A 21,958-nucleotide genomic window follows, 5' to 3' on the forward strand; every position below is an offset into this window, starting at 1 on the left:
CTCTCTCTCTCTCTCTCTCTTTTAAAAAATAGAGTTATAGTGAAATAGTATTTGTATGTGTGTAAAATCAGATCCATCTTTTCACATTTTAAAAAACTTACTTTTTAGCAATGATTAGCTATTGGTTCCTGTTTTGATACTTGCAGGTGGATATGATACTTCAAACTTGACCATAATCAAATACACTCCATAGAATTTGTTCAATAGTAGTGAGGCACCAGAACTCTCTGGCAAGCCAGACTGAATACCTTGCCAAACTACAAATCCCAGGATTCTGTAGGACAGAGACATCGTGGTTAAATGTGGTGCCACACTGCTTTAATTCTGCAGCGTGGATAAACCCCTAGCCATGTTAGTCTGGGCTATCAATATGCAAAGGGATCTTGTAGCACCTTTGAGAATAGCTGAGCAAAATATGTTGTAGCATAAGCTTTCATAGACTTGGTCTACTTCCTCAGATACATCTTTCATAGACTTGGTCTATGATTTAAGTCTATAAAAGTTTATGCCACAACGTCTTTTGCTCAGTTAGTCTGAAAGGCCTGGAACAGAGAGGCTGAATGCACCATGCTGGTGCCGATACTAGGGTTAGGGACTGCGCACAAACCGCACAGTCCCTAACACTAGCATGGTGCGGCAGCGGAGTAATGGCAGAGTCCCATCCATATGGGCACCGCCATTTTGACATAAGCGACACACAGCGTCCGCACATCACTTACATCATGAGTGCACCAGTGGTGCACGCACGACGTCACTCCAGCACTGCAAAAAGAACCCAGAAACACCGGGTTCTTTTTACTCCGGAGGGACGGTGCACGGTTTGGGGGCTCTGGAGTTAAAACGGGCGAATGTAGACTGCTGTTTCGCATAGGTGCTGCAAGATCCCTTTGCATAAGGATGATGAGAGTTGTATTAGAAAGCATCCAGACGGCAGTAAGGTAGAAAAGTCTGAGGTGGAAGAGGCATACTTTTACATTTCACCCAAGATAACAGAAGCATAGAAAAGGAAAGCACAAATAACTTGTGCAAAACCTATTGCTACTTCAGTGTTGCATGGAAAGCCACCGTGTATGGAGATGGTACATGCTTGTGTCCATCTCTTTTTTGTTTGGTTTTAATGTGAATAGTTTATTTTCAGTTTCCCTTCCTCTACAAATGTCCTGTTTTCTCTACCTTTCACTCTCATCTCACCCTCTTCCAGGTGAGCTACAGGTTTATGTGGCTCCATATTGTGCAAATCACTTACTTCTGTTCCATTTTTATGTATCAATTTATTTTTACTTATTCAGTATGATTTCATCCTGCTTTTTCACTAAAAACAATAGCACAAGGCAGGTAACAGTATGAAGATAAATGTAAAAATAAAACATTACAATTATTAAAATAACCAATAAACATCAAGACACCTTGAACAGCAATGCTAAATATATGTGTCACCACACTATCCCTAAAAGCCTCAAGTGGGAACGCTTTTTTCATTTTTATGGAAAAATGTTTGGGGCTGCTGTGACACTGCAGAATTAATGTCGCATGACACTACTATAACTACTATGGTTCCATCCTATGGAATCCTGGAATTTGTAATTTATTTCAGCACCAGAGCTCTCTGGTAGAGAGGGCTAAATATCTCACAAAACTACAAATCCCAGAATTGCATAGCATTTACCCAAGCAGTTAAAGAGATGTCAAACTGCATTAATTTTGCAGTGCAGATGCAACCAAGGTGAGGCAGAGGGAGTGGGGTAGTTAGAAAATAATGTGATAGCAAAGAGAAAACAGAGATCAGAAAAGGAACAAATGAAAAGATTAGCTAGCTGTTTGTTGGTCTATGTCATGGTTGGTACCAGTTGATATTAGCATGTTATTTTACTTCACATATAGTTCAAGAACATTCTGTATAGTATACTCCTTTAAAAGTCCAGAAATTTTAGTCAAAAAATTGTCCAAAAAACCTGAGTTGACTTATCCAAGAGTCAATGTAAGTACGGTACTTGAAGTCTTATATAAAAAAGAACCATCCCCTGGTGAAAGGCAAGAGCTTAATCTGTCCTGGAAGGACTGACAGCCCCCCCCCTCCCCATCCAGCCAGCCTTTAGTATGAGCACAAACAATTATGTCTGCTTGAATTTTGAAAGTTCTGTTTTCCTTTGCTTCGTTCTTTAGATCCTTTGTTACAGCCTTTGCTTCATCCTTTAGATCTTTTGCTTTACACTCAACTTATCCATGGGTCATATCAAGACCATAATTTTGGCCCCAAAACCTACTCTTGACTTATACATGAGGTCAACCTATAGATGAGTATACACAGAATGCCCAAATTATCTGAAAGTTGTTCTCAGCTTGTAGATAATACAGAATAACTTTTTGTGGCCTGTCTTGAAGTCTTGAATCAAAGAATCAATTCTTGGACTGGACTTGGATTATTATGTATTTGTATATGTATTGGATTACAGTGGACCCTTGTTATATGCTGGAGTTTGGTTCCAAGATCCCCCATGGATAACAAAATCCGTGGATGCTCAAGTCCCATAAAATATAATGATATAGCAAAATGGTGTCCCTTATAAAAAATGGAAAATCAAGGTTTGGTATTTAAAATTTGTACTTTTTTTGAACATTTTCAAACAGTGTATGCTTAAATCCGTGTATAAGAAGGGCTGACTGTATTATGTATTTGCTTATCAACGAGGAGATCAGAACACTTTTTCTGTCTGTTTCAAAGCCTAGAAAACTGACTTGTTAGGATTGCAGTTGTCAGAATCTCCTAACCACAAGGTCCAGTGGCCATGCTGCTGGAGGAGATATGTTCTAGGAGCTGTAGCCCAAGGAAAGTACTTTCTCAAAACTCTGGTTGGTTGACTTGGTTCCAGCTACTGGCTACATAAGGCCAACCAAAGCATATACAGCTTCTGTTTTAACTTCAAAGACATAACTGTGTTAATCTGGAAAATCAGTATGCAAAAGGATCTTGTAGCACCTTTCAGACTAACTGAAAGGGAAAGGTTGGTAGCATGAACTTTTGCAGACTTGAGCCTACTTCCTCAGATGCATGTGGTGGAGTGGAAAACCCAGGACCTATATAGCAGTCTCTGTATGAGAATGTCCATAGAAATGCCATAAAGCAGACATTAGGAATGGGAATATGGAAAGAAAGAAAGAAAGAAAGAAAGAAAGAAAGAAAGAAAGTAAGTAAGTTGCAGAATCTTGGACCTCAGAACAGGAGTCCATGAACAAAAAGACTACAAAGGAAGACTGGAAAGAGGAACAGTAAAATTGGAGTGTATCAACAAACTACAGTCCAACAGTAGTGGGTTGAACAGAAACAGTGGTTTCCTGGCCTACTACACACATTATAATACCAGCTAACCACCCAGTCTCATAGGGGCCCTCTTGACCAGTTCATCACATCTGGCCAAGAACCACACTACATCCCAATATTCACTCATATGGTTCTTTACTAACATTGGCTTTAGGCAACATCCTTGCCTTGTCTCCCCACCACCACCATTGTTAAAACTAAACTTGTCACCTCATCTCCACACCAACAAAGTTTTGCATTCCTATAGACATTCTCACACACAGGTTGATATATGGGTCTATCCCTTGGCTTTCCCCTCCACTTCAAGCATCTGAGGAAGTTAGCTCAAGTCAAGGGAAACTCATGCAACCAACTTCTATCTTTCAGTTAGTCTCAAAGGTGCTGCATTATTATAATTCCGTTATCTAAGAACATGGTTGTTTGTCAATGCTGTCATGTGAGAGAGAGCAGCTTGTATCGGGCAAGATTAGGAGCTCCTGAAAATGCTTCAGTGAAAGCCTCATTATTTAATCAGAACTTGTTTACCATGCTTAGGCTGGCTGGCTTATTTATTTGTTTGCTCTGTTGCCAAACATCTGTGAAGACATGGGCCTATGTTGTGACCTTGTGGGCCTTACTGTTTCTCCCAGTGTCTATCTGTACAGTGGAGAGGAGAGGGTGATCCATATCGCAGGTTTGTTGTGATGCAGGGGGAAATGCACATTTTTAGTGTTAAGAATAACTAATGGACAATGTTCTTTGGATGACACATCCAAAGAAGAGCAGGCTCTTGTCTCTGTCTCCACAATATAGTCCCCTGCAGCTAGTGAGATAGGTTGGGGAGGGAAGCTGGGGGTGCTGCTGCTTTGGAAGATGGAGGGAGGCAAGTTGTGATCTGCAGGCAAGAGCTGAAAGTCTGGCCTGTTGCCAGTCCCTGGCGGGTTCACCTGCAGTTTAATTAGGGAAAGAGGGAGGAGGGGCAGAGGAGAGGGAATGGGAGACAAGTTTCAACTGGCTGGCGGCTGCTGCTGCTGCTGCATGGTCCTGGGAGGAGTAGAATAAGGTAAGCAGTGTAGGCAACAGCACACAGGGGCCAAGGCAAGCTCTCCTTCCAACCCAAAAAGGACATCACCCCTGGTTTGACAAGGCCAGAGAGGAAGACTTGACCTCTCTGGGGAGCACTGAGCTAGGACACACTGTGGCTAGCTGAGGTATCTGGAGGAACACACCTGGTTAGACAGTTAGCCAGAGATGGGCCATAACCATAAGTTGCAGATGAACAGAAAGTATGCAAAGGGATCTTGTTGCACCTTTGATGCTAATTATGTGAAAGTAGATCTAGAAGCAAAAATGTTTGTAGACTTGGTCTACTTGCTCAGATGCAAGAAGAACAAAAAGTAAGATTTAAATTTTGTATGCTTCAAGATGTCACACAATTGTATCTGTTATGCAGGATTGCTGCTATGGTGGGTGTGTAGATTGCTTCTCCTCTCTGTTTGTGGGTCTCTGGAACCCTCCAGCAGTGTTTCATTTGCCAGTAGTTAACAACAAGAAAATAGGTGCATCTGTTTTTACGTTAAAGCCACAAGCATGAGCATTTCTTGTCAACATATTTCCCTGATAAAACAGACTTACTGAGCCTTCTGTTGCCTACTTGTTCCCAGCAGGCTGCTCCAGTTCATGTTGCTATTTTGTGGTTGGTACAGTTCCTGGGGCAACCTGTCATAAAGTTAGGCTCTGTGGGAAACAGGATGGTGGCAGCTGGGCGGCTGCATCCTGTGAAGGGCATGTACAGTGTGATCCTATACTTGAATCACAGCCACTGGGCAGGGATAAATTCCACCGTGCCAGCCAAATACAATGTTACGCCTGCATTGTGGATTTCTGCCAGCAATGACATTACCATTGCATTTGCAGTACAAAAGGCAGATATATGGAGCCAAAATGGGTGAAGTTACTATAGCAGAGGAAGAGTGGAGCTTATAAAGTGTTTTATGCTGACTCAAAAGTTGGTCACACCATGGAGTTATAATCTGCCATTGATGTTGTTGTGTGCCATCATAGAATCTCAGTTGGAAGGGACTGCAAGGGCCATCCAGTCCAATCCCCTGCCATGCAGGAAATCTCAAAAGCATCCCCAACAGATGGCCATCCAGCCTCTGTTTAAAAACCTCCAAGGAAGGAGATTCCACTACACTCCGAAGGAGTTTCTTCCACTGTCAAACAGCCCTTACTTCAAGTAGTTTCAGACTTATGGTGACCCTAAGGCAAACCTATCATGGGGATTTCTTGGCATAATTTGATCAGAGGAGGTTTGTCATTGCCTTCTCCTGAGGATAAGAATGTGTGACTTGCCCAACACCCATCTGCCCTAGCCAGTGGCAACACAGCCCAACACAAAACATTTAGAGGATCACAAATTCCCTATCACTGTACTGGATGTTGGAAGACACACAAATGTCATCTCTGGTGATAGGAAACCTGATGAAAGGGAGCACTTTGATTGGACAGCCAGCCAAAGCAACAACAGACCCAGAATAGCAAAGAAATATCACCAGGGATCATTTCTCAGAGTCCACTACTTCAGGGATCCAGGCCCAAACATTCACCAGGAACCTCCTCTCCATTGCTACAGCTGGGGTTGCAGGAACAAACCAGGGTAAGCAAAGGAAAAGCCTTATCAAGGAGGAAAAGATTATGCTTCTAAGTATGACTCCTGGCCAGGTGAATTAAGGGATATAGCTTCTGTGCCTCTGAGGATTGAATAGAACCAGGAATTGCAGCAGGCATTGCTTGTCTGTGAGTTTGAGTGGCCGTTATGCAAGAAATAGTACTACCAGGACTTGGATATAACTGGTTGCAAATAATGAGGTACTTGTAGTTAATTTATTTTAATTCCCAAGGCGTAACTTCTGCAAGTTACATTATGACTGTAACATAACAAGTGATAAAATGCCTTATACTGAGTCAGACCCCTAGCTCAATATTTTTAATTTGCAACAAAGACAATAGTATTGCACCACCAACATCAAATGGCTCATTCTGGAGTGACATATATTGATCAGCCATTTTATCTACTTGCCAGAATGTGACTCCTGACTTTCAACAGAACATTGTAATGATATATCTGTAATTGTTTACCTGTGTTATAGTCCCAATAAAATCTGTAAAGCTAATTGTTGATTGGTTGTTCCTCTGGTATTAGCAACATTGACTGGCAGCCACTCTCTGGTTCTTTCCTACCCAGTTTTATAGCCTTGAGGGTCCCCTACCCCCTCACCATCAATTTTCCCATCAAAATGCCTCAAGGGGCTTTTTAAAGGCTGTGATTTCCTGTCACTGCCTGTTTAGGGCAAAAGATCTTTGCCAGGCTTGTCACAGGGGAAACGTGGCTAGCTATGTTTATAAGCCATAGGCCAGTAGCACTAAGAAATAATAAGACAGCTATTGTCCTTGAGCCCTGTGCACATTCAACTCATGTGCACATTCAGCACATGGAGAGAACTTCTGAGTACACATTGTGCTTGTACAAATTTTCACATTTGATAATGGAAAGGAATGTAATTTACCTTCCCCTTGTAAGTACCTGCTAGTAGGAAAAATAAATAACTGCTAATGTTAAGACCCTCTCCACATACATGTACACCTTAAAAACAGTTTCAGTGTTGCTGATCACAAGGGTCTCCAACACAAGAGATGCTTTATGTATGAAGTGGAGCTTTGGACGGGTTCTGTGAAGTTGTTGTGGATGGAATTCTTGCCCACAGCACAGACTGATGAGCAAAACTTATGTCTGGGAACAGTAGTGACACTCATATTATGCAGTGTTATGACTGCTGGGCTGTCAGATAAACTCTGCATGTTTTTGTCAAAAGTACTATCTATTCTTTCTGCACTATTGCTTAGCTTTCAGATTTGCTGTTGGGTATGAGTAGGGTCACATTCAGAGATTGCAACATCTTTAGAGAAAGTTCTACACATTTTATGAAATACAGTAAGATCAAAAAAATAATTTGTTTGTGTTATAATAGGCAGAGAGGATTTTTAGGATATCAGGTTGGAGTTCTCTTAACCATTGTTACTGTCAGAAACCATAGTGCCTAAGAGAGAAAGACAGATAAAGCTTTGGTTGATTCCATTGCCCCCAAGTGGCACATTTTGTTGTTGGAGCTTTCAAAAATGCTATTTGGGGAATTTAAGTTGCCTCTTTAAACCTGGCCTTTTCTAGATGTGTAGAAGTCCTACAATCAGATTGCTGGCTGGGGTGGGTGTGGTCTGTACTCAACACACTTGGAAATGGCCAGGTTTCATAGAATCATAGAGTTGGAAGAGACCACGAGAGTCATCCAGTCCAACCCCCCCTGCCATGCAGGAATACACAAACAATTTGGTAGTGTTGTCCTTCAAGTACAGTATTTAACAATCTGTATGATGAGGTTTTGCCCCATTTGATGCTGCATTACTTTTCTTCTTTCCACCTGCACATACCCCCAGCAACATGCCTACTTCACTTACCCTTCAAATACTATGATTGTCTAAAAGAATGGGATAAAACTTGAAAAGCTCCTTCAAAATTTCCTTCCAAAAAAACTTGGAAAAATAACTAGATGGATTACTTGTTATATCAAAACCGTTTATCATTACTTGTTATAGTACTTTTGAAATGTTGCTCCATTATGCTTTGGTTAATACCACTCAACCCACCAATAATTGATAATTTGTTACTTCTCACCTCTGATCACATTTATGTCGTGGTGTAACATCATAGAATTATAGATTGAATTACATCAATGTAGCAGAGGCACTGTGGCCAGCCAGCACAGCAGGATCTCAGAATTAGCCTTTAAATCTGCCTAATTGTTAATATTTAATCATATTTGGTCAATTTTATTTGACACAAGGCAGATGACAAGATATCTAAGAGCCTTTCACACCACTATGTTATGATTCCATTTTAAATGCCATTGTTCCAACCCAAGGAATCCTGAGATTGGGAATTTAGGGAGAAGCCTTTAGATTCCTCAAACAGGGAGCTCCTCTGGTGTCTCTGACCAAACTACAAGTCCTAGCATTCCATAGGAGGCAGACATAGCTGTTAGTGGAACCACAGTGCTATGATCATGTAGTGTGAAAGGGTCCAAAGAAACTGGCAAAACATAATATGTAGCAAATTAACAATGGACCTATTTAATCCCAGTCACTGAATTCCAGTCCATCCTGGGAGAAAAATGGGATATGAAATCAATCAATCAGCCTTGTGTACATTCAGAATATGGTGTGTCCTGAATCATCCTATTCTAGGGCAAATGAGCTCTATGCTAGAGGGCCCTTACCATAAACACCTATGTACTTTTCCTTTATATTCTGGTTTGTAGTTCAGCTGTTACTGTTGAGAGATACAGGAAAGGAAGAACTCATGTGTTATATCAGGAGTGGGTAAAGTGTGCCCTTTCAGATGCTATCAGACTGCAACTCCCAACATTACTTACCATCGGTTATTCTGGCTAGGACTGATGAGATTAGTGGTCCAACAATTTCTGGAGGGCTACATGCTGTTCATTTCTGAATGAGATGATCAGTGAGGAATGGGATTGAGTAGAGGGTTCGTCTTTCTCTACTGTGTTGGAGAGCTGAATGTCAAAGTAAACGAGATACTACGAAATTTGTAATTAGATGGATCTTTTATATTTTCCTCCATGGAGCAAAGAACAGCTTCTTGTGGACAGGAAGGGTTGAGCTTTAAACTGGAAAAAATAGAAGAGGTAAAACAAGGGTGGAAATCATGCATACCTTCCAACTGTCCCAATTTGGTAGGGACCATACCAATTAATCCCCCCAATTAATGTTGTTCTACTTTTTCAGCTGCTTTTAAAATGTTCCAGTTTCTTTCTCCTCCACTTTCTCCTTTTGTCTTCTACTTACTTTAATTGTTGCAACCTGAGTTCAAAGTGCAAAACTAGTTTGTACTCCATTAACTCAGTGGGAGGACAGGAGAGGAGGGAGCAGAATCTTGCTCTTACATGTCTATTCAGGCAAAAGCAAACTGCTGCAGCTTCTTTTAGCTTGTTCTTTCTCCTTAAATTTTTTGCCATCTTTACCATACTCTGATGTTGCTTGGTCTCCTTTGTTTTGTTTTTCATCTGTGAAATTTTGGAAGGTGTGATCATGTAGTGTTCCAGAAATTGTTTGATCCCATCTCTCATCATTCATCACTATTGGCTATTTTTCTGGATCTTTTCATTCAAAAAGATCTAGAGGGCCACTTAGTTCACACTCTAGTGTAAACTCTTCATTTCCAGTACTGCGGTACTGAAACAAATTGTGCAGCTCTTTCCATAGTTACCACTGATGTAAAAACAAACCATAAGCCTTCCGATCACAGATCTCCTAATGCAACACTTTCTTTTGCCCTGAGATTAAGCCTTTAAAATTGTTTGGTATCATGTAATTGTTACTGTATCACTGTTTAGCAGCAATAACAGCAGAATGAGTTGCACACTTTAAAAAAAATTCCATATGCCTCACAATAAATATTTCCCAAGAAGCTAATAAAGATCACCGCCCTTCAGTTAGCTTCCCTGTGGTTTCAACATAAAGTTGTTTTCACCTTTTCTTCATTGCCAGAATACCTAACTTCCCTGACTCTACATTTGCTTTGATATTCTTTTCTGTTTGTGTTTTTGCTGTTTTTCCTGCTAATGTCCACTTTGATCATCACTTCTGCCACACTGTCTTCGCCAGACTCTAATTACCATCTTAAACATCATCCGTCCGTTCACACCTCTTGCTAGCTGCACTTTCTTTTCCTGACAATGAAAACTGTAGTCAAATAATCAAACATCATTATTTGCATGTCTAAGATGAAGAGGCCTGTGAATATAGCTACAGGAGAACAGAATGAGGATATTGTAACCTCCCACAGCATAAGAATTCTGTGCCCCAAAATGATATTTTCCTTCAGCCCGCAACTATTGTGCATTGGAGTAACTTAAAACTTCAATTGAGGATTTAGAAATACAGTAGCCCCTCCATTTTCGTGGGAGATCCGTTCTGGACCCCCCTGCAAAAACAGAAAATCACCAGTATTCAAGCCCCATTGGCTTGAATGGCAGTGCATGCCATGGATACGCACCCCATTTTGTCCCCTTCCGTTTGCCAACTGCAAATGAGTGAGGGATGCGGATTCAAAGTCCGCAAAAATGGAAGGGTGACTGTATAGTTTAGGAATCCAAAGAAGAGGGGCAGGCAAAGTCACAAGAAAATATGAATACAATAAATAGAAGAATCCTATATATGAAGAGTTTTCAGTGTTTCAGTCTGCAGTTGTAGAAATTTGGAGACTGAAGGAAATTTTCATGGATGGGGGTACATGATTCTTTTTTCAGAAGGCTCTGCTCTCGTTTTTCTCTCCCCTTTCCACAGCTAAACTCCTGAAAAGTTTCTTTCCTTACAGGGGGCTGATGCTAAATATTTTTCCCCACCTCATTTTCCCTCAAGCCAGAGAGGCTTAACAGTGGTTCCTCCTAGGCAGTCTCCTCTCCTGGCAGCTTACAGGACCAGACCTGCTTAGGTTCAGCAGAGAACTGTGCCATCTGCCTTCAGATCATTTAGTTAAAAAAAGAAAAGAAAAGGAGAGTGGCAATTCAGATCTTAAAGACTGTGGAACAGACAACAATGAATGTTTAAATATTTCTTTGAGAATATTTGTGCATGAACCTGGACCCCATAAATCTGAGGAATAGTGGAGGTGGGGGAGAGAGAGGGAGAGAGAGAAAGAGAGAGAGAATAAAAATATTTGGAAAGCATTCCAGTTTTAGTAGGCAAACAGTACAACAACCACAATGCCGTAATGAATTGTGTGTCAGTGGTTCACTTGCCTACAATGGGGTGCCACAGGGTTTTGTCCTGGGTCCCATGTTGTTCAATATCTTCATCAATGACTTTGATGATGGAATAAAGGGCATGCTTATCAAATCTGGAAATGACACCAAATTAGGAAGTCTAGCCAATACCCTAGAGGACAGGATTAGGATTCTAAATTATCTTAACAGGTTATAAAGCTGGGCCAAAACTAACAAAATGAATTTCAACAAGATGAAATGTAAGGTACTACAGAAAAAAAATGAAATGTACAGATATAGGATAGGTGACACCAGGCTCCATAACAGTGCATATGAAAGTGGTCTAGGAGACATAATAGACCACAAGCTGAACATGAGTCAGCAACACAAAAAGACAGTGGCGTTTATCACACAGAGGTTTTTGCAGCTCAGATCCGACATGACTGCGGGTCCAACGATGCGAATTCATGTTATAACATGAATGTTTTATCAGACACGATTCCTTTCTATGGGAGCTCCTTCCGTGGCACTTCCGCAGCAAATCCAAAGTGATTCCTCATTTTGGTGAATTTGGTAAAAAGTGAATTCACAGAATTCACATTCAAGCTCACTTCAATTTCATTCCGAATTGGTCTGGTGTGGAATACAACTTTGCTTCCATCCCTGTACACCCTCCAAACCTCCAAAGAGGCAAATTTCCCATGATGCTGTGCTGCAATTTTGCCCCAATGGCTTCCATTGCTCGGAAGGGTTGATGACAGGGATGGAGGGAATGAAACAGGAGGCTGGGGGAGAGAGATGAGAGCAACGGAGGGGGCCATCGGAGGCTGGGGGAAGCAACAAACTCCAGTTCCCAGAATTTCTTAGACTTGAACCAAGGACCCCACAACAAACTCCAACTCCCAGAATTCCATAGCACTGAGCAAGGACAGTGAAAGTGGAGTCAAACCAGATTATTTCCCAAGTGTGGATGGAACCTAAGAGAAGGCAACTGTTACAAAGGGAAGAAGAGTGGATTGGATTCAGGGAGGTGGTACTTTAGGGAGCATGGTGAATAATTATAATAATTATAATTAAACAAACAAAAATTGTTTAAAAATATTAATAATAATAATAATAATTTATTTTAACAACAACAACAACAACAACAACAACAATAATAATAATAATAATAATAATAATAATAATTAGTTTGCTGAGGCACCAGACCTCTCTGGCAGAGAAGGCTCAATGTCTCAGGACACTACAGTTCCCAGAATTCCATAGCATTGAGCCAGGACAGTGAAAGTGGAGTAAAACCGGATTATCTCCCCAGTGCGGATGCAACCTAAGAGAAGGCAGCTGTTAAAAAGGGAAGGAGAGTAGATTGGATTCAGGGAGGTGGTATTTTAGGGAGCATGGAGAATAAGGGAAACCGGATCATTTCTGCAATCCTCCAAAATGGGTCTCCTTCAGATCCAAAGGATTTACTTCCAAGTAAACCTGCAGCTTCTACACTGATTATTTTGCAGTGAATAATAATAATAATAACAATAACAAGAATAATAACAATAATTCCTTAATAAAAATAATAAATGGATGGGGGCTCTGACATGGAGGATATATATAGATGTCGCTGAAATGAATGAGGAGAATGACAGGAGGATAGATGTAGATGTGGCTGAAATGGATGAGGAGAATGACAGGAGAATAGATGTAACTGTGGCTGAAATGGATGAGGAGAATGACACGAGGATAGATATAGATGTAGCTGAAATGGATGGGGGCTCTGATACGGAGGACCCATTTGAATTTGGTTGCCAGGAATGGGAAAATAGTAGGGAGGAAGAAACGTGAAGCTGTCATTCACGTGAGGCTAGCATTCACGTGAAAGTGTAACCAGGCTCCCTTCTTAACCCCGGAAGTGCAAAGGTTCAGGATGCATTCAGACCCCCACTGAGCATGTGCAAGGGTCCCAATTTGAATAGTTGAATCCGCATGGTATGCACCGGTGTGGTAATACAATGTGCACTCATTCCGCTTTGCATGAATCCGCATCATGTGACTTGCCTTGGATTCGATTCCCCTTCGATTCAGAAGGGCATTGGAAGGGCAACCAAGTGTGATAAAACATGTGCATTATAACGTGAATTCGTATAGCTGAACCAGGAGTCACCCCGGATCTGAGCTGCAAAAACCTCAGTGTGATAAACACCAGTGTGATTCTAGGCTGTATCAATAGGAGTATAGGGTCTAGACCAGGGGTAGGCAACCTTTTTGAGCCGGGGGCTGGGTTGCTGTCCCTCAGACAACTGGGGGGCCAAAGCCGGGGGGTGGAGCTTCTGTCCTCCGGGGGAGGGGCCGCGTGCCGGGGCCCTAGGCCCCATCCGAGACCGGCAAAAAAGCCGGTGGGGGCCGCCAGTGCTGGAGGCCTCCCCCTCTTTGCTGGCCCCTGACGGGGCCCCAGGCCCCGTCAGAGGCCAGCAAAAAAGCCAGCGAGGGCCGCCAGCACTGGAGGCCTCCTCCTCTTTGCTGGCCCTTTTGCCGTCGCTGGGGCCCTCCAAGGGGGCTCCGGCGGTGGCAGCGGGCCTCTGGGAGGCCCTTTTGCCATCGCCGGGGCCCTCTTGGAGGGCCCCGGCGACAGCAACGGGCCTCCTAGAGGATCGCTGCCATCACTGGAGCCCTCTTGGAGGGCCCCAGCGACGGCAACGGGACTCCCAGAGGCCCGCTGCCGCCGCCGGAGCCCTGTTCAAGGGCTCCAGCAGCCGCAGCGGGCCTCAGCAAAGTTTCATGCGACCTTTCTTGTGGTCATGCGAGACTTCGCCTTTAGGCCGCCACCATTTTGTTTTTCAAAATGGCGGCGAAGTCTCATGCGACCTCGGGGAAGGTCGTGCAAAACTTCACCGCCATTTTGAAAAACAAAATGGTGGCGCCTGGGAGCCGGGAAAAGCCGCAATTCATGGCGGCGGCGGCAGGGGCAGGCAGGGGCCGGCCGAAAGGCCTCCGCGGGCAACCTCCGGCCCATGGGCCGGAGGTTGCCGACCCCTGGTCTAGACTGAAGGAAGTAATAGTACCACTCTATTCTGCTTAGCTCACGCCTCTCCTGGAATACTGCGTCCAGTTCTGGGTACCACAATTCAAAAACATTAACAGGCTGGAGCATGACCAGAAAAGGGTGACCAAAATGATGAGAGGTCTGGAAACCATGGTCTATGAAGAGTGGCTTAGGGAGCTAGGTGTATTTAGCCTGGGAAAAAGAAAGGTAAGAAGTGACATGATAGCCATGTTTAAATATTTGAAAGGATATCATATTGCATATGGGGCACGTTTGTTTTCTGCTGCTGCAAAGACAAGGACAAAGAGCAATGGACTGAAGTTACAGGAAAAGAGATTCCACCTAAATATTAAGAGGAACTTCTTGACAGTAAAAGCTGGTTGACAAGGGAACACGTGTTGGAGTGTGATGGAGTCTCCTTATTTGGAAGTTTTTAAACAGAGGCTGGATAGACATCTCTGGGAGTGCTTTGATGGTGTCTTCCTACATGGTAGGGGGTTGGACAGGATGGCCCTTGTGGTCTCTTCCAACTTTATGATGCTGTGATCACTACCTACATCAAAACTACATCTCATAGAAGGGTAGCACAAAGACAGAAGTGTAGCATGAAGGGGTTCTGTACATATAAAGGCTTGCGCTGCTCTTCCATTTATTTAAAGAAACACCACACTTTCTCAGATCTGAGGGAATGATGGAATACCCACTGGGATAATTCCAGAGATTAGAGGTGACACTGTTTAGACCCGTGGTAAAATGTGAGTGAATGAAACATGGTGATTCCATATTAACCTCCTAGAGTGAAAGCAGCCTATGGCTCATTTCTGACCTTCAAGTTGTTTCTTCAGTGCTCAGCTGTGAGGAAAGCACCTGTCAAAAGAGGCTGAAGACAGAAATGCCATGTTGACCCATTAAACAAAAAGGAAGACCAATTCTGCTAAGTGATTACTGAAGTTCCCTCCTTGTTCCACTGCATCTGTCTTAGAAAGTTGACATTTCATGGGATTACTACTTCAGCAAAAGCAACCATAGCATTCTTTGGCAAGTTATCCATGGCAATATTTGCTTTGGAACAAGAAAGTTGTACTACAAGACCTTTGAGTTCTTTCTAACTCTTCAAGGATGAACCATTGGAAAGAGGGGATGTGAATAGACATTCTTAGGCAACTTATGTGTTGAAGAATAAATACCTCTCCCAAATAGAGGAGGTGTTGGTCATTGCACATTTACATTAAATTAAGTGCATGAAAATTGAAATTTGCTGTCTTGCTCTAATGCTTGCATTAGTGGTCTATGACTTGATTCCCAGCTTGGCCATGAAACTGCTGGATGACCTTGGACAAATCACATGCTCTCAGCCTCACGGTAAGGCAATGGTAACCTCCTCTGAACAAACTTTGCCAAGAAAACCCCATAATAGCTTTGCCTTAGGGTTGCCATAAGTCGGAAATGATTTGAAGGCATGTAACAACAAAATATTATAAAAGCCATCCTTTCCCCTCTCTGCTTATTTTTCTCTTGTACATTTGAACAATATTACCTTTAATCAGATCTTATATCTCTGAAATTTACTTGCATACTTGATAAGCACACCAACTTTGTCGCATATTCATATTTTGTCATGGGTGCATGCATGCATATGCCTTACACTTGTAACCCAAAACCTTCCCTGGCAAGAGAGTTTTGAGTAGGGTTTGCCTTCTTCCCTCATTGATAAACTCACTGCTGGAATTCCCCTCTGTGCATTGAAACAGTGCTGAGCTGTGGTGATTTCTGCCTGCAGCTTCTTCGCTTGTGGAAGCTCGCGTGACTCCAGTGTATCTTGTAGAGCATAAACAAAGCTAAAAACAGAAACGTGCTCTAATTATAGCTGGCGAGCTTTGCGGTGGGTGAGACTCTAAGGTGCCTAAGAGTTCCCATCTTTTACCCCTCTTTCAGACTGCTCATCATGGGTGAGTCTGGAAGGTCTCCTAGAAGCAGAATATTGTCATGGATAAACATTTGATGAGCTAAAGCATGTGATGGTCACTGAAATCTTGTTTATGAATCTGTGCTGTTTTAATTGTGTGTTGTGACATATGTTGTATCATTTTTATATTTTGTTGTGGCCCACCATTTAAAATGAAGATTGGCATGTTAGAACAATTAACCAAATAAATATATAAAATAAATAAATAAACTCCTAGCATGGTTTTTCTTCCCAGTAGTCTCAGGCTGCATTTGCCCTGAAGAAATAGTGCCACTTGACTCCACTTTAACTGCTGTGGCTGATTGCTATGGAATTGTGAGCCATTTAGTCTTCTTTATCAAAAAGCTCTGGTGCCAAAACAAACTACAAATCTTAGAATTGCATAACATTTAGCCATGGCAGTTAAAGCAGTGTCAAACTGCATTATTTCTGCAGTGGAAATGCAGCCTTAGACTCAATAGTTAGCTGCTGCACTCTGCCAGTAAACACTAAGTGATCCTAAGTATGACCGTTTACCCTTCCTTACAGAGGATAGTCTCCTGTTGAAGGGCCAGTCCAAGTGCAGTTTAAAGGATCATTAGAAGGGGGGCATGGACCTTGAAGTTGCCCATCAGAGCTACCAAGCAATTGGACACCAGATTGTGCAGGCACATCTATGCATATCAGATTGGATGGGCATATTGGGCAAATGATTGTCCTCCATTTTTGTGTATAATGTCTTTTCTTCTCTGCAATTTATGTATGGAACTACTACTATCAGTCAGCAGAGGATTTCAAGTAAGCTCTTTCAGAAAAAAAGAGACTGAATGACTGGGGGTGCAGCTACATTGTAGCAATAATGCAGCTTGGCTCCACTGTAACTGTCATGGCTCCATCCTACAGAATCCTGGGATTTGTAGTTTTGTCACCAGCACTGTTTAGCAGAGAAGGCCAAAGACCTTGCAAAGCTACAAATCTCAGAATCCCACAAAATGGAGCTACTGCATTTAAAATTTTGTCAAACTGCATTATTTCTACAGTGTTGATGCACACCTTGGTAGGAAGCCTTATATGAAGGGAGAGGTTACATGTGGGGTATCAGTTGGAGGTGACATAGAGGTAAAGTAGATTATATTCAGGGGAGGTGTGGCTGAAATACATCCATATTCTGAACTGGATCTATCCTACACTGCTTTGGCAGTTGTTCTCCAACAAGGTCTTGGGCAGAGAAAGCTTTCACAGCACTTTTTAGCTGGAGCTGTCAGAACTTGAACCTGGAATTTTCTGGATGTAGAATATGTACTCTGCCATGGGGCTGTGGCACCTCTTCTGGACAAGACAGTGCACTACAAAGACAGCCCATTTTTGGCTACTGGCATTGCCTCACATTCTTATAGACTCAAATATCTTGTGTATACCTATGTGCCCATGCAAAGCATAAAATACATACAGGCATGCTTCCTCAACCAGTGGCACTGAACCACTGAGAAGAACCTTGCACATATGGTGATGAACAGCTCTGGGTCCAGTTTCAGATGGTTGATCACTCTGTAAATGCTTTCAAATGAATGTGAATCACCTGTCCTCTGTTTGCCCCATTCATTCATGTGCAGCTTTTATAAACTCCTATTGCAAGCTCAATACAAGGTTTGTGTATGAAGAGGCATGTTTTGCTACATGCTGTCTTTGCTCTATTAATCTCCTATACTTCAGAATGACAACTGCATTGTAGAAAGGAATCGTCCTTCCTTTTTTGTACCCTGTTTTTCTACCCAAAGATCCATCATGCTAGTGCCCTCTTTGGCCCAAATTAAAATTTGTGCAAGAGGCAAACCTGTCTGTGTGTATTCATGCATGAACTGAATGTGTGGTATGCATGAACTGAGAATCCTCTACATTCTGAGAAACAAGTTGATTCACTCTTCTTGAAGTACAGTAAGTTTGGCAACCACTATTGTGTGATATAGCATAGGTGATACCGTTGGGGTATTGGATGCCCCTTTCTAAAACAAATAGCCTGAGTTCCAACCCATCATTTCTCTTTCTCGAGGCAAAACCTAGATATGATCCATTATTTGGCATCCCAGTTTGTCTTAAAACTAAAAGCAGTTGCATTGTGTGATGGGACTGTGGAATGTGGGCAAGTCCATGCATTTTCTTCAACTTAACTTCACTCCAACTTCTCACTCCAACTTAATCATGGAGGGGGAAAGAAGTAGGTTCAGTCAAATACCTTTCTCACCTCCTGCAGCCAAATGGGTTTGGTGGAGCTGAATGAAAGGTTGTGGTCTTGCCATGGTGTTGTGGCCTGTCTACACACACACAATAATCCTGCTTTTAACCAAATAAAAATAGTCATTCTAGGAGATCTGACCAAGGATTGCCTATGTCACATGTTGTTTGGCCCTTAAAAATACAAAGTACGTTGTCTGGATAAGAAAGAGGCAGCCTTCTGACTTCCCCTCCTCTTCTGGCTGATAAGCAGATTGATATCCTTTGTTTTCAGACAAACGGGCAGCTTTATATATATTTATGCATTTCCAGATTTCCTTATCTGTTCATTTAAGACCTATGAATATACAGTCCTGTCTGACAAGTGGCATTCCTTCCTGTGCTTCGTGATCAGCTCCTTCTAGGTATTTCTCTCTATATGCCTGCTGAGAAGAGGATTGTGGCTCACCTCTTTACCTCTGTCCTATCCTACTTGCAATGGAAGGAATAAAACACAGCACAGCAATATCTGCTAAAACCTATACTGAAAACACAGGCTAGGTTTGCTGTTAGGTCACTTATGGTGAGTAGAGCTCTCCTGAAGATGGTTAAGCAATATATGTTTCTAAACTAGAATAAATTTGATCGTCTCTTTTGGGGTCACTGGAGTTTGTAGGCTGGTGGATTAGTAAAAACTGGTCCAAGCCTGGACTAGTGACTCTTACAGACATAAGCTATCACAAGTAGCATGAGACATCAGGAGTCTGGGGAAATTCAGGGGAAATACCAATCAAAATCTAAGTTGTGTGTTCTTCCCTTCTTCCGTGACACTCCTGCCTGAGCACGTGGGGAAAAGGCCAAATGTTTGGTGAGTCACCCTGGAAGCCATAGCTCTGCACCTTTCAAGTTCAAATCCACAAAACACCTTATTGTTGTTGTTGTTACCTGTTTCACCTAACATGGTAAAAACACTCAAAGATGCACAGTCCTGTCAAGGCAGACATCACTGGTCCAATAGCTTCAGGCAGACTAGGATTACTCATGAGTATAATTCAAAATCACTTTGTTTTGGCTTCATTCTGTGGAATCTTGGAATATGGAGTTTGGTGAGAAACTGGGAATTCTCTTTTTGAGTGCTTTAGTGCTGTAGTTTTAGGGAGCCCTAGTGGGGCAGTGGTTAAATGCCTGTACTGCAGCCACTCATTCAAAACCCTAAGGTTCAATACCAGCCAGGGGCTCAAGTTTGACTCAGGCTTGCATCCTTCCGTGGTCACTAAAATGAGTACCCAGCTTGTTGGGGGCAGTTAGCTTACAGTTGTAAACCGCTTAGACACTTTAGTAAATGAAGCTGTTTGTTTTTGTTTTTTGTGAGCTGGGAATTCTAAGCACCTGGCAAAACTGCAGACCTCAGGATTCCCTAGGAGTGACATGGCATTTTTCTCCTACTTTTCAGACCTAGCCCCCCACTCCTGATAGGTTAAAATAAAAATGGAGAACAGTAATAAAAGTATTACACATTTACAAATTTTAAGCAGTGCTAGCCTAGGTACTGTAAAAGAACCAGAGGCTGTCCAATCTGGGAAGCTAAATATGGTCCATCCTGGTTAATACTTGGATGGGAGATCACCGAGGAATATCAGGTGCTGTGGGCTATATTTCAGAGGAAAGAACTGGCAAAACTACCTCTGAGGATTCCTTACCTAAGAAAACCCTCTGAAATTCATGGTGTTGTCATAATCCACGGAGCACCAACTGCCTGTCAAAATAAACTAGGTTTATACCAAATCTACTGGTGAATATAAGTGGGTCACATGAAAAGGCCCTGGCCTCTGATGCAGAAAGACCAGAGAGTGACTCAGGCGGGTTACATACCGCCGAGAAGCAACGCTGTCCCACCGCCGCCGCTTGCGGCATCCGGGAGCCACAGCTGCCACACCACGGGGCTCCCGGACGCTCAGAGGAAGGAGCACGGAAATCACGCTCCTTCTCGGGCCCCGGAAGAGGCGCCGCAAGTGCCAAAGGGCACACTCGCGGTGTCACTTCTGGTGCGCCACGTGCGGATGCAGAGCATCCGTTATGTCAATATGGCGATGGCTGTGTGGAACGGCTGCCGCCTTATTGTACGTATTGAATATGTATTAGGGTTAGGGGGGGTGCGGAAGCATCGCCCCTTCCTAACCCTAATACGTATTCAATACGTATTTTTTGGCATTCTATAACCCGCCTCAAAGACCAATTTAAGGTAAAGCCATGCTGAAGAAAAAGTATCACCAGCCAAGGCAAATTTTAGATGTTTCAAAATTCTTGAGTTCCTGGTTTTTCAGATGCTTTTAAAATGTTCCAGCTTCTCTCTTGTCTTCCCTCTCCCCCCACTTAGTGTGCACCTTACTTCAGTTGCTGCAAACTGAGGTCAAAGTGCAAAAATAGTTTGCACTCCATCAATTCAGTGGGAGGAGAGGTGACAACGTTAAATGCAGCATACGCTCTTTCTTGCAGGTTTCCGGGAAAGCGCTTTTGCCTATGCCATTGCAGCTGCAGGTGTAGTGCATGCTGTCTCTAATGCCTGCTCCCTGGGCAAGCTGCAGTCCTGTGGCTGTGACCAGAAGCGTCGAGGGGATGAGGAGGCTTTCCGAGTCAAGCTGCATCGTCTCCAGCTTGAGGCCATGAACCGAGGCAAGGGGATGATGCACGGAGTACATTTGGAACACATGCCGGCAGAAGCCCCTGGCCTACAAGACTCTTGGGAATGGGGAGGCTGCAGCCCTGATGTGGACTATGGGGAGAAGTTTTCCAAGGACTTCCTAGATTCCCGGGAGATCCATCGAGATATCCACTCCCGCATGAGGCTGCACAACAACCGTGTTGGCAGGCAGGTGAGCTGAAAGTAGAGTTAGGGGAATGGGGAAAGTCAAGGCTTTCACCTTGCAAATAAATACTTGGAAGTTTCTGTTGTGCCAGGGAGGCAGAAAATAAAGAGATTGTGAGTGCCAGCTCAGTATCTAATCCAGCCCATTGCCCCAAGAGAGTTTGTGCTAGGCTGCAATCACTAAGGGATGCTCTCTGCTGGTATCTTGCAGTTGTCACTTTGCATGTGAAAACAATGAAAGGGCAGGCAGCTCACCAACATTTGGGGCAATCTGGTGCAGACCTCTGTCACCCAGGGGATGCTGGGCTTGTCTTCTGCCAGTGGCCAGTCCCTACCTAAAGCAGTCTCTGAAACCATACTACAAGCGTAGCCTGCTTCTCAGGAGAAGTGGTGTCAATATGATGACATTTCATCTCATCTTTACAGAACTGCTCAAAGTCACAATTGTGGTAATGCAGAAGTGTGGAAAGTACAAGCACATGGTGGTCCACTTGCAGAAAGAAAACCCCATGTGGCTGTGAGGAGGAAGAGGGATTTGTGCCTAGACCACATTTCTCATGTACCACAGGTACATGCCTAGACCCACATGTCAGAATTCTCGACAGGAAACAATATTATTTCACAACCATGATTCTGTTCAGGGAAGCCCAGAAACACCTTGGTCAAATGAGTCCATGTGCATAATCAGTTAATATGGATCTCCCTCAGGCATTCTCTTGATTTAACCATATCATTCACAGGCAAAAGCCACTTTTCTTTAGAT

The 21,958-nt window shown here is 43.0% G+C and overlaps 1 protein-coding gene across 1 annotated transcript in view; it reads left to right on the forward strand.

Annotated features, from left to right (window-relative positions):
• Positions 1 to 21,958, forward strand: part of LOC149314053 (protein Wnt-10a-like) — a 74,816-nt gene that overhangs the window by 29,372 nt on the left and 23,486 nt on the right. The window contains exon 3 of the mRNA XM_089523367.1: positions 20,826 to 21,202. Within this exon, the coding sequence (XP_089379493.1) occupies positions 20,826 to 21,202 (377 nt within the window). The remainder of the gene's footprint in view (positions 1 to 20,825; positions 21,203 to 21,958) is intronic.

Source organism: Sceloporus occidentalis, unplaced genomic scaffold (genome assembly GCF_023333645.1).
Source record: "Sceloporus occidentalis isolate IW3139 unplaced genomic scaffold, rSceOcc1.0.p SCAF_4, whole genome shotgun sequence".
NCBI classification, from domain to species: Eukaryota; Metazoa; Chordata; class Lepidosauria; order Squamata; family Phrynosomatidae; genus Sceloporus; species Sceloporus occidentalis.